Source organism: Aethalodelphis obliquidens, unplaced genomic scaffold (assembly GCF_003676395.1).
Source record: "Aethalodelphis obliquidens isolate GAN/ISIS:26980383/991018 unplaced genomic scaffold, ASM367639v1 scaffold103, whole genome shotgun sequence".
In the NCBI taxonomy this organism is placed as follows: Eukaryota; Metazoa; Chordata; class Mammalia; order Artiodactyla; family Delphinidae; genus Aethalodelphis; species Aethalodelphis obliquidens.
Window position 1 is genome coordinate 1848755 of NW_020838047.1, and position 12661 is coordinate 1861415.

The 12661-nt window shown below is 42.1% G+C and overlaps 1 protein-coding gene across 1 annotated transcript in view; it reads right to left on the minus strand.

The window, feature by feature from the left end:
- ANXA10 (annexin A10) overlaps positions 1 to 12661 on the minus strand; it is a 66857-nt gene that overhangs the window by 20684 nt on the left and 33512 nt on the right. Inside the window, exon 3 of the mRNA XM_027096515.1 lies at positions 11937 to 12031. Within this exon, the coding sequence (XP_026952316.1) occupies positions 11937 to 12031 (95 nt within the window). The remainder of the gene's footprint in view (positions 1 to 11936; positions 12032 to 12661) is intronic.

Sequence of the window (12661 nt, forward strand, 5' to 3'; positions counted from 1 at the left end):
CAGCATAGATCTGCAGAAATCCATAATTCAAAGATACACCACTGTATTTTAAAATTTAGTTGAAATGGTTCGATTCCTTGACAGACACAAATTACCAGAATAAACTCAAGGAGAGTTTGAAACTCAGTCGAAATTTCCTTATATTTATTTTGAAAAACTGGATTCACAATTAACCCACACTCTTAATCTCTAGACCCAGGCGAAATCACTTGATACAATCTATGAAACATTTAAGGTGGAAGTAAAATCCACTCTACACAAAATCTTGTAGAAAGCAGCAGATGAAAGAATACTTCTCAATTTATTTTATGTGACTAGTGCTGTCCTAATACCAAAAAAAAAAAACCCCAAAACCAACAAAAAAAACAAACAAAAAATTAAATCCAGCGCAGTGCCTTAAAGGTTTAAATGCAAACAGACCAATGGAATAGACTTTTATGTAGAGAGTAAAGGGTCCTGGCAGCTGATGGAAAGATAGAAATGTTAGAATTATCATCACTTTTGCGAGACTTCCTCTGACCCTCGGGGAAGCTGATTATTTCTTTGCCACCGCTGCTGCACCCTCGCACTTATTACAGTAGATTTAATGACCATATTATATGCATTTATGTCCCCCCAACGTCTATCAGACACGGACTTTCTCACAAATGTCCCCAAATCCATCATCTCGCTCTGGCACAGTGCTGAGTACTCAAATGTGCAGAGTACGTGGTATATAATGTATAAATGAACATGTGAACAAGTGCGAGAATAAAGGAATAAATGTGGGAGGAGAAAGCCCTGAATTTACTGATTAAATGTAAAAGATAAAGGCAATGGCCTGGGCACTGCAAAATCTTCCATTTGATCTTCAGTCACTTTTTGGGTCCGTATCCCTCCCAAACATTCATAACAGCATCTTCCCTTACTTCACCTGTGATCGCCTTGGGCGCTGACCCTGAACACCTGTGCGGTTTCCACTGCTGCTAGGGATCAGCGCGGCCGCTAGATGGCGCGGGGGAGCTTTGCTTTGGAGCGCAGGCGTGCGTGCGTCTGTGCGTGCGCGTATGCGTGTGCGTGCGTGCGTGTGTACATGGCTCTAGCAAACTGATTTCATAAGGTAGCTCGAGGAAGTCAGAGAATTTGGGTGGAACAGGCAGTGCCAGGCGTCTTCCCAACCCGTCGCGCCCAGGCCTGGGGGTGGCGTGTGGTTCCGGTCCTGGCCGAACATCAGCTGTGAGGTGACAGGTAGGTGCCCTTACTTCTGTGTCTGCTTCCCGTATGTACAGTGAGAATTCTAACAGCACCCACCTCATAGCATTGGCCTTAACAGAATATATTTAACTCAGGTGGAATTCTTAAAGTATTTTCTGGGAGGTATGAGGCACTCAAAATATCTTCCCCCCGCCAAATATTAGGTAATTTGCTGCAGATTAAAAATGGCTGATACTAGCTGTTTCCTCTCTCCCCTCTTTCTGTCTCTCTGCACCCCAGAAGTTTGCGTGTTACACTGCATTTCTCACATGTTACCAATATCCATTGTCAGTAAATTCTATGGTCTCTAACTTACATCCAGAAACTGACGATTTTGTCCCACTTTTACCGCCATGACCCTGGCTTCGGCACCGTCGTGGCTCCTTACGACAATGCAGCAGCCTCCGAGTGAGTCCCCTTCTGCCCTTACACCTGTCCTCCCCACACACACCTGACAGGTGCTCCTGGAAAAATGCCGATCAGTTAGTCACTCCTCTGCAGAAACACCCTTTGCCACTCCCAACTCCAGGATGAGTTACAGCTACTTTTGTGCAGCTGAGCTCGGGATAAACAAACATGCAGGTGTTTTATGCGATGGTCACCAAGGCGCACGATGTCCCCTTGGCCAATCTGTGCCCTCACCTCCTGCCCCTCCTCTCCCTGCTCCCGACCCCCCTCCACCCCCTGGGCTTCCGGTGGCTCCGGGCACAGCAGACCTGCCCCCTCAGGGCCATTGCTTTCTCCTCCCTGTAGCTTGAATGTTCCTTCTCTAGCCCAGCACGTGGCTCGCCCCTTGGACTTCTTCACAGAGCCTGCCATCGTCAGGCTATTTACAATTACAGTAGGTCCTCTACATACAAACGTTCACGGTGTGAACTTTTAGAGATGTGAATGTGCCCAGAGAAAGGACAAAGAGAGAGAAGAAGAAGTAACTGAAGAACCGAAGAGGTTCACGACGCAGGAAACGGCAAGGGGATTTTCTCTATCTGAGGAGGCACTGTTAGTTTCTGAGGCACAGGACCTGAACATAGAATGGTACACGAAGGTTGCAGCAGCCGTCCAGAATGCAGACCAGTGCTACCGTGTCATCTATGACGAGAAAAAAAGAGCTACTGCCCAGACATCACTGGATCGTTCTTTCAAGAGAGTAGATAGAAGTGAATCCAGCAAGGACCCCAGAACCTGTGCCATCAGCGTCAGGCGTGAGTGAAATTGCAGCTTGCCCTCCATCCCCAATTGCTGACGATCCTTCAGCTCTGCCATCGCCCACCGCCTCTCCCTCCTCCAGTCAGTAACTCTTCTTGCCTGTTCCCTCAATACCAGCCCCTGGATGCCAGCTGTTGTACTGGACTACTGTACTTTACAAGGGACTGTACTGTAAGATTAAAAAGCTTTTCTCTATTTTTTGTGTTTCTTTGTTTTTTATGTATTCTTTGTGTGAAGAGTATTATAAACCTATGACAGTACATACTATACAGCCGACTGTGTCAGTGGGGTTCCTAGGCTAACTTTGCTGGACTTAACGAACAAATCGGACTTGCAAACGCACTCTGGGAACGGAACTCGTTCGCACGTGGGGGACTTACTGGCCACTTGGTCCGCCAGCACTCCCTGTCCTTCTCACCAGGCTTCAACTTTTCTCCAGAGCACTAGTCCCTTCTAACAGGACACGTTTCACTAATTTTTCTCTGTCTCACCAGGTAAAGACCCTGGCAGGGCTTTTGGTCTGTTTTATTCATGGCAGTTTCTCCAGCCATAGCACGGTGCCAGCTACACAGCATTGGTATAAAATAATGAACGAATGGGTCCACGCGTATTTCCTCAGTTGTTTGTTTGGAGGCATTGGCTGCTCAAGGAAAAACAAGCAACGTTCCCCATCTGCACGCACTTTGATTTCATGGAGGGGCTGGAACTCAGGAATTACAGTGCCCTTGCACTGCACATGGGCAAAGAGTGCTACAGTGGTTTTTCAGGACATCACAAGAACATATCACTTTCATTTGCGAAGATACATATTGAATAATATGTTTAAGTAGCTAAACTTTGCAAGTTCAAAGAGGAGCCTTCAAACACATTCTCTAGTTAGAGTCTTAAATTCTCTCTGGGAGGGCTAGAAATAGCTTTGCCAATGCAACCTTTGGAGTGTGCCTTTCCCCAGGCCGACTGCCTCTGCTTTCTTGTTTGCCCTACAGGGACGCTATGGACCTCACAGCTTGGACCTGCATTAGGCTAATGAGTACATGCTGTTCAAGCTGGGCTGCTCTGAGCTCCTGGGGGCTGCAGGTGGGCCACCCACAGCAATTCCGACAGCTCCATTTAAACAAAGTAACATGGCGGTTCCTTTTCCTTTCTTCTTTTTACCTTTATCTAATTGTGTGCACTCAGGGGCAAGACATAGAAGGATGACTAGCACTCTGTCTGAATATGCTCAGGGGAATAGTTTTATATGCTTTTAACTTGTATGCCTTTTCTGTTATCATAAAAAAAATACTTGCTGTTGAAACACTCTGTGATGTAGGCCTGTACAAAGTGTAACTTAGAAGTTGTCTTCATTCTACCCCCACTGGTATTCATTGTGTAAATACTTGGGCAATTTTATATTATAAAAACACTTGTGCAAGCTGCTTTGTCACTGTGCAGTGATAAGTAAATTTTTAAAAAATGTATTTATTTATATTGAAGTAAGTTGACTTATTATATTGTGTTAGTTTCAAGTATACAGCAAAGTGATTCAGTTATAGGTTACTACAGGATGTTGAATATAGTTCCCTGTGCTATACAGTAAACCCTTGTTGTTTATTTTATATATTCAGTGTGTATCTGTTAATCCCAAACTCCTAATTTATCCCTTTCCCCCACTCCCTTTCCCCTTTGGTAACCATAAGTTTGTTTTCTATTCTGTGAGTCTTTCTGTTTTTTATATAGATTCATTTGTACTATTTTTTAGATTCCACATGTAAGTGATATCATATGACATTTGTCTTTCTCTGTCTGACTTAACTTCACTTAGTATGGTCACCTCTAGGTCCATCCATGTTGCTGCAAATGACATTATTTCATTCTTTTTTATGGCTGAGTAATATTCCATTGTATATATGTACCACATCTTCTTTATCCATTCCCCGGTTATTGGAAATTTAAGTTATTTCCATGTCCTGGCTATTGTAAACAGTGCTGCAGTGAACATTGGGGTGCATGTATCTTTTCAAATTAAAGTTTTCATGTTTTCCAGATATATGCCCAGGAATGGGATTGCAGGATTATATGGTAACTCTATTTTTAGTTTTTTGAGGAACCTCCATACTGTTTTCCATAGTGGCTGCAACAATTTACATTCCCTTTTCTCCACACTCTCTCCAGCATTTGTTATTTGTAAATTTTTATTGATGGCTATTCTGACTGGTGTGTGGTGATACCTCATTGTGGTTTTTATTTGCATTTCTCTAATAATTAGTGATGTTGAACATCTTTTCATATACATATCGGCCATTTGTATGTCTTCTTTTGAGAAATGTTTATTTAGGTATTCTGCCTATTTTTTGATTGGGTTGGTTTTTTTTTTGTTTTGTTTTGATATTGAGCTCTATGAGCCGTTTGTATATTTTGGAAATTAAACCCTTGTCTGTTGCATCCTTTGCAAATATTTTCTCCCAGTCCATAGGTTGTCTTTTTGTTTTGTTTGTGATTTCCTTTGCTGCACAAAAGCTTTTAAGGTTGATTAGGTCCCATTTGTTTATTTTTGCTTTTATTTCTTTGCCTTGGGAGATTGATCTAAGAAAATATTGCTAGGATTTATGTCAGAGAATATTTTGCCTATGTTCTCTTCTAGGAGTGTTATGGTACCATGTCTTATATATAAGCTTTACGCCATTTGGAGTTTATTTTTATGTATGGTGTGAGGGAGTGTTCTAACTTCATTGATTTACATGTGGCTGTCCAGCTTTCCCAACACTACTTGTTAAAGAGACTGTCTTTTCTCCACTGTGTATTCTTGCCTCCTTTGTTGAAGATTAATTGACTGTATGTGTGTGGATTTATTTTGGGGCTCTCTCTTCTGTTCCATTGATTCATATATCTGTTTATGTGCCAGTATCACACTGTCTTGATTACTGTAGCTTTGTAGTATTGTCCAAAGTCTGGGAGGCTTATGCCTCCAGTTTTTTTCTTTTTTCTCAGGATTGCTTTGGCAATTCTGGGTCTTCCGTGGTTCCATATAAATTTTAAGATTATTTGTTCTAATTCTGTGAAAAATGTCATGGGTAATTTGATAGGGATCACATTAAATGATAGGGGAGTATGGCCATTTTTTTTTTTTTTTGCGGTAGTCGGGGCTCTCACTGCTGCAGCCTCTCCCGTTGCGGAGCACAGGCTCCGGACGTGCAGGCTCAGCGGCCATGGCTCACAGGCCCAGCTGCTCCGCGGCATGTGGGATCCTCCCAGACCGGGGCACGAACCCGCGTCCCCTGCATTGGCAGGCAGACCCCCAACCACTGCGCCACCAGGGAAGCCCAAGTATGGCCATTTTAACAATATAAATTCTTCCAAGAGCATGGGTTATCTTTCCATTTCTTTGAATCATCTTCAGTTTTCTTTATCAACATTTTATAGTTCTCAACATATAGGTCTTTCACCTCCTTGGTTAGGTTTATGCCTAGGTATCTTCTTTATTTTGAAGCAATTTTAAATGGGATTGATTTTTTAATTTTCTCTTTCTGATATTTCATTGTTAGTGTAAAGAAATGCAGCAGATTTCTGTACATTAATTTTGTATCCTGCTACTTTGCTCAATAGTTTTTGTGCAGGGTCTTTACAGTTTTCTATATATAGTATCATGTCATGTGCATATAATGACAGTTTTACCTCTTCCCTTTGAATTTGGATACTTTTTATTTCTTTTTCTTGTCTGATTGCTGTGGCTAGGACTTCCAATATTATGTTGAATAGAAGTGGTGAGAGTGGGCATCTTTGTCTTGCTTCAGAATTTAGTGGGAAGGTTTTCAGCTTTTCACCACTGATTATTATGTTGGTTGTGGGTTTGTCATAAATGGCTTTTATCATCTTGAGACATGTTCCCTCTATACCCATTTTGGTGAGAGTTTTTAATCACAAATGGATGTTTAATTTTATCAAATGCTTTTTTCTGTGTCTATTGAGACTTTGTCCTTTCTTTTCTTAATGTAGTGCATCACATTGATAGATTTGTATGTGTTGAACCATTGTTGTGACCTTGGAATAAGTCCTACTTGTAATATGCTGTTGGATCCAGTTTGCTAATATTTTTGAGGAATTTTTCATCTATATTCATCAAAGATATTGGCCTGTAATTCTATTTTTTTGTAGTGACTTTGTCTGGTTTTGGTATCAGGGTGATGGTGGCTTCATAGAATGACTTTGGGAGTGTTCCCTCCTCTTCAGTCTTTTGGAAGAGTTTGAGAAGGATAGGTATAAGTTCTTTGTATGTTTGGTAGAATTCCCCAGAGGAGCCATCCAGTCCTGGACTTTTGTTTGCAGGGAGTTTTGTTTTTGTTTTGTTTTTTTTAATTGCAGATTCTATTTCACTTCTAGTATCAGTCTGTTCAAATTATCTGTTTTTTATTGGCTCAATTTTGGCAGGTTATATGTTTTTAGAAACTTGCCTATTTCTTCTAGATTGTCCAATGTGCTGGTATATAACTGTTCAAAGTATTTTCTTACAATTTTTTTTGGTATTTCTGTGGTATCAGTTGATATTTTTCCTCTTTCATTTCTTTCTTTTTTTTTTTTTTTTTTGCGTTACGCGGGCCTCTCACTGCTGTGGCCTCTCCCGTTGCGGAGCACAGGCTTCGGACGCACAGGCTCGGTGACCATGGCTCATGGGCCTAGCCGCTCCGCGGCATGTGGGATCTTCCCAGACCAGGGCACGAACCCATGTCCCCTGCGTCGGCAGGCGGACTCTCAACCACTGTGCCACCAGGGAAGCCCTCTCCTCTTTCATTTCTTATTTTGTTTATTTGGGTTCTCTCTCTTTTCTTCTTGGTGGGCCTGACTAGAGGTTTGTTGATTTTTTCTTTATCCTTTCAAAAAACCAGTTCTTGGTTTTACTGATTTTTTTCTATTGATTATCTCTATTTATTTCCTCTCTGATCTTTAATATTTCATTCCTTTTGCTAACTTTGGGTTTTGTTTTTTCTTCTTTTTCTAGTTCTTTTAGGTGGTAGGTTAAGTTGTTAATTTAAGATTTTTCTTGTTTCTTGAGGAAGGCCTGTATCACTGTGAACTTCTCTCTTATAACTGCCTTTGCTGCATCCCATAGGTTTTGTAAGGCTGTGTTTTCATTGCCATTTGTCTCGAGGTATTTTCTGATTTCCTCTTTGATTTCATCATTGACCCATTTGTTTTTCAGTAGCGTGTTGTTTAGTCTCCATGTGATAATTTCCCCATTCTTTCTGTGGTTGATTTCTAGTTTTATGCCGTTGTGGTCAGAAAAGAGGCTTGAAATAATTTCTCTCCTCTTAAATTTCTTGAGGCTTGTTTTGTTCCTAGTATGTGATGTATACTAGAGAATGTGTATTCTGGCATTTTTTTGGATGTAGTGTCCTGTAGGTGTCAATTAAGTTAAACTGTTCCATTGTGTCATTTAGGGTCTCTGTTGCTTTACTGATTTTCTGTCTGGAAGATCTGTCCATTGATGTCGGTGGGGTGTTAAAGTCTCCTACTATATTGTATTTTTGTCAGTTTCTCCCTTCATATCTGTTAGCATTTGTTTTATGTATTTAGGTGCTCCTATATTGGGTGCATATATGTTAATGAGTGGAATATCCTTTTGTATTGATCCTCTTATCGTTATATAGTGTCCTTCATTGTCTTTCTTTATGGCCTTTGTTTTAAAGTGTATTTTGTCAGACATGAGTATAGCTACCGCTGCTTTCTTGTCATTTCCATTTGCATGAAATATCTTTTCCGACCCCTCACTTGTAATCTGTGTGACTTGTGCCCTAAAGTGAGTCCTTGTAGGCAGCATATTGTAGGTTCTTGTTTTTATCCAATCTGCTACTCTGTGTCTTTTTAACAGAGTGTTTGGCCTATAGACATTTAAAGTAATTTTTGATAAGTATGTATTTATTGCCATTTCAAACCTTGTTTTCCCGTTGATTTTGTGTTTCTCTTTTGTTCCTTTCTTCTTTTTGTTTTTTCTTTTGCGATTTGATGATTTTCTTTTGTATTATGCTTGAGCTCCTTTCTTTTTGGTTTTTGTGAATCTCTTGTATGTGTTTTATTTGTAATTACCCTGATTTTCAAGTATGTTAACCCTTAACCATATCTAATTGCTTTAGACCGATAGTCATATAAGCTCAAACACATTCTAAAAGGTCTACATTTTCTTACTCGCCTTCCCACATTTTGTAATTTTGACATCCTATTTTTATCTTCATGTTTATTCTTTTGCTGTTAATGGTAGTTACAATCACTTTTACAAAAATTTTTGATTGTTTTTAATCTATGTATTGGCCAATTTAAGTGATTTTCAGTCCTTTTATATATTTGCCTTTCCTGTTACGTTTTTCCTTTTCTTATAGATTGTTTCTTTTCTCTTTTGAGAAAACCTTGCAATATTTCTTTTAGGATAGATTTAACATTGCTATATTCTTTTAGCTTTTTCTTGTCTGAGAAATTCTTTTTCTTTCTGTTCTAAATGATAATCATGCTGGCTAGAGTATCCAAGTTTGCAGATTTTTGCCTTTCAGGACTTTGAATATATATTGCCACTCCCTCTGGCCTGCAAAGTTTCTGCAGAGAAATCAGCTGATAGCCTATGGGGGTTCCCTTTGTGTTTCTTTTGCTGCCTTTAGAATCCTCTCTTTGTCTTTCACTTTTGCCATTTCAATTATGATATTCCTTGGTGTGAGTCTTTTTGCATTCATCTTGTTTGGGACCCTCTGTGCTTCATGTTCCTGGATAGCTGTTTCCTTCTTTAGGTTTGGGAAGTTTTTAGCCATAATTTCTTCAAATACATTTTCAATCCCCTTTCTTCTTTTTTCTCCTTCTGGGATCCCTATTTAGCATAGGTTGGTACACTTTATATTATCCCATAGGTCTCGTATGTTGCTTTTTTTATTTGTCTTTTTGTCTGCTGTTCTGATTGGGTGATTTCCATTATTCTGTCTTCCAGATCACTTATTTGTTCTTCTGCATTATTTAGTCCGCTATTCATTGCTTTTAGCTCAGTTTTTGTCTCAGCAATTGAGCTGTCTAATTTTGACTGGCTCCTTTGTATAGTTTCTAGTTGCTTGTTACAGTGATCTGCGTTTCTATCGAAATTTTTCTTAATTCCTTTAGCATTTGTATTACCTCCTTTTTGAACTTGGGAGCTGTTAGACAGGAGTCAAATATATAATAATACGTATTTATGGAACATGCCTAGAATTGTACCTTACTCAGTAGCTAAGAAAATAATTCCCTCTAATCTTGATTATTCACATTAATAAAAATATAGGAATATCAATGATTAACATACAAGAAATCTATAAACTCTCCCGCAGAAAGGGAAAGCCAGCAGAAGACACACCTTGTCCAGGTGGAAGAAATCATTCTGAACGTGAGCACTGGGGGAGGTCAAGGGGCCCTCACCAAGGTCAGGCAGGGTGACCCGGGGCAGCCAGAGCAGGGAATGAGGGAGAAGGGAAATGTAGGCAGTTTGTGAATGTTCTTTTTAACTATTGGATTCTAAAGTGATGTTTTTCTTTTTCTCCTTTGTTTTTAGAGGCAGAGTGGAATTCTATAAATGCAGTGCCTGTTCTGTGTCAGACCCAGGCAGGACTCTGGTGGGAAGGATGGCGGCCAGTAACCCGGTCCCTGATTTCCAGGAGGTGATGGTCGAGGGGTCAGGAGGTAAGTAAACCTGAACCCCTGGCGGGGAGGAGGACAGCATGACCCCCTGACCTGGGCGCCTGCAGGAGAGGATGGGGCAGCAGCTGGAGAGGATGTGGGGCAACGGTGTCAGGTGTCAGGGATGCGTGTCTAGGGTGGCCTGGCTGTGCAGGTCTGGGCCCTGGAATACACGGAGGACCAGGCGGGCCAGGCAGCCTGCTGTCAGTTTGCAGACCGCAGGGCCTGCCTTTGATGTGGTGGATGAAGCAGGAGGTGGTGAGCCGGCTTGAGGTGCGGAGCAGAGAGGGGCTGGGGGACTCGGTGAGCCTGTGGGCAGGTGGGTTGAATTCGGTGCCCAGATGGGTATTTGTGAGGGGAATTGAGATTAATGCTCAGGGATTAAAGCAAGAAAGTGGAGTTTTAGATTTGGACTCTTTCTGACTTCAATTTGGGGGGTACGCAGGGGAAGGGCTGGGGGGCAGCAGCTCTGGGGGCGAGGGGCATTTCCACATCCATCTGGGTAACACATGGTGAGGGCCCAAATCAGGACAGTGTGAGCCAGGGACACGGGACAGGAAAAGTGACTCTGAGACCCGGTAACTGATGTCTGACGGGGCATTTCAGAGCAGAGAGGCCCCTATCAGCTCGCCTAAGGGTTCCTAAGTTCCCCGGTGCCCAGGGACCTCAGCACAGGGGATCTGACCACTCTGAGACCTTGGCGTGTGGTAAGTGCTCTACCCTGGAGGATCCGTGGTTCGATGAGTTGTAAGCACCTCATTTCTGAATTATTTGAATCTGTTTTAGGGTAATTTTGTAGAGAGTGATAAAGTAATGCTGTTACCGAAGTTAACCTGATCTATGAAAAGCACAGATGTATGCAAAGTTTTGGGTTAAAAATTTACTGCAAAATGACCTCTCTTATGGCAGTATGCATATCAAAACAATATTGGATTACTAATGCCGCAACTTGTATAGCTTTTACATGCTCTTTCAAAAGAGAACTAGCACTGGTGTCATTGGAACATAAGAAAAGTAAGTTTTACCTGGAGAAAAAGCAAAACTGGTTTCCAGCTACGGCTTAATTCAGCCACTTTCATGAGCAGTGAGGGCTTTTTGGACTCGTCATTCATTCTAAAGCAGAGGTATACCTTTGTTTTGCGTACTGTAGGTGTTGAGACTGAGGTTTGGAGATGGAGTACGTTTTTAAGGACTAACGTTACAGAGAAAGATTTATGATGGCGTTTCATGGATAAGGCTCAGTTGACAAAGAAATTGCTGTTGCAGGTCCTTTTGGCCTGAAGAGTTTCTGTTCTGAATCTGTGGTTTAAATGCATAACAAAAGAAAGCTTTAATGCCGCTTGCTTTGAAATTGGGGGCGGTGACTTTAAAGCCCTGTGGGTAGTTTGATTGCCCGAAATTATTTTTAAGCGCAAGGGCAGCTGTGGGAAGGAAAGCTAGTGGGGAATTTGCTTGGGTTGAGAGGTGGGTGAGGACCTCTGGAGAAATGCAGGAAAAGATCTTATTTGGGGGCCTTGGATTATCAGCCCCTTGTGCACCTTCCCTAGAGCTTGACGCAGGGGTGTTTTCAGCCTAACTGGACCAAGTGGTGGTGTCGGGCTACCAGAACTTTTACTTCATGAAGCTGAACAATTTCTGAGAAAGGGCTGGTGGGATCACAGGCACATTTGATGTGTCTCTTTCCGACATCCTGTGCAACACATTTGGGGCAGAAGAACTGTTTCTGATGTTTGGTGAAGTCGGGAGCCTTTGTAATCAGAGGCTGAAAAGGCTAACGGTACCAGTTCTGAGGCTTCTCAGGAATTTCCTTGGAAAGGGGTGGGGAGGGAGTGACTCACCCGGCCGAAGGTGCTCAGGTAGGCCTCCACGATCACCAGCCTCTGCGCGTTGCAGCGCTGGGTCAGGATGTCGATCAGCAGGTCCTTGTCGCAGCCTGGAAAAGGGGCGTATTTGGAGAGTCGTGAGACTGCTACCCTGCAGGTAGGAAGAACTCAGTGTCCAGGGATCAAAGGCAGCATGCAAGCTTGTCCCCGTGTTGCTTCCAGCAGGCAGGGAACGATTCCAACTCAGATGGAAGTCACAGGGCAGCCCCTGACATGGCGAGGGACCTCCTGTCTCTCCTCTTGATGCTACAACTACAGATTTTCCTTCAAAAGGATTCAATAAAAATACAGAGGAGTGAAGAATGTGGTCTTTCTTCTACCACCCTCCTACCCCACCAACAAAAGGCTTTCCTGGACGCCAAGCTGATTCCTGTTTGAATTGGCCATGTGTCTTTCTTACTGTACGGTTTGATATGACTTACAACAAATGTACATTAAGACAAAAGTAACTGCTGTGGTGCTGATGTCAGCAGGTGAGAGGATCCCGGTCATTGTCTCCTTTGGAGAAAGAATCCCACAAAGAGACATTGTAAAGCAGGCACAGAGTTCATTGGAAGCACAGTATGAGAAAAAAGAAGCGATTTATTTAGAGCAGAAGCAAAGCACAGATACACACCCAGAGAAGAGTGCAGGAGTCCTGAATGAGGAGAGTGGATTTAAATCACTTATTCGGGACAGTT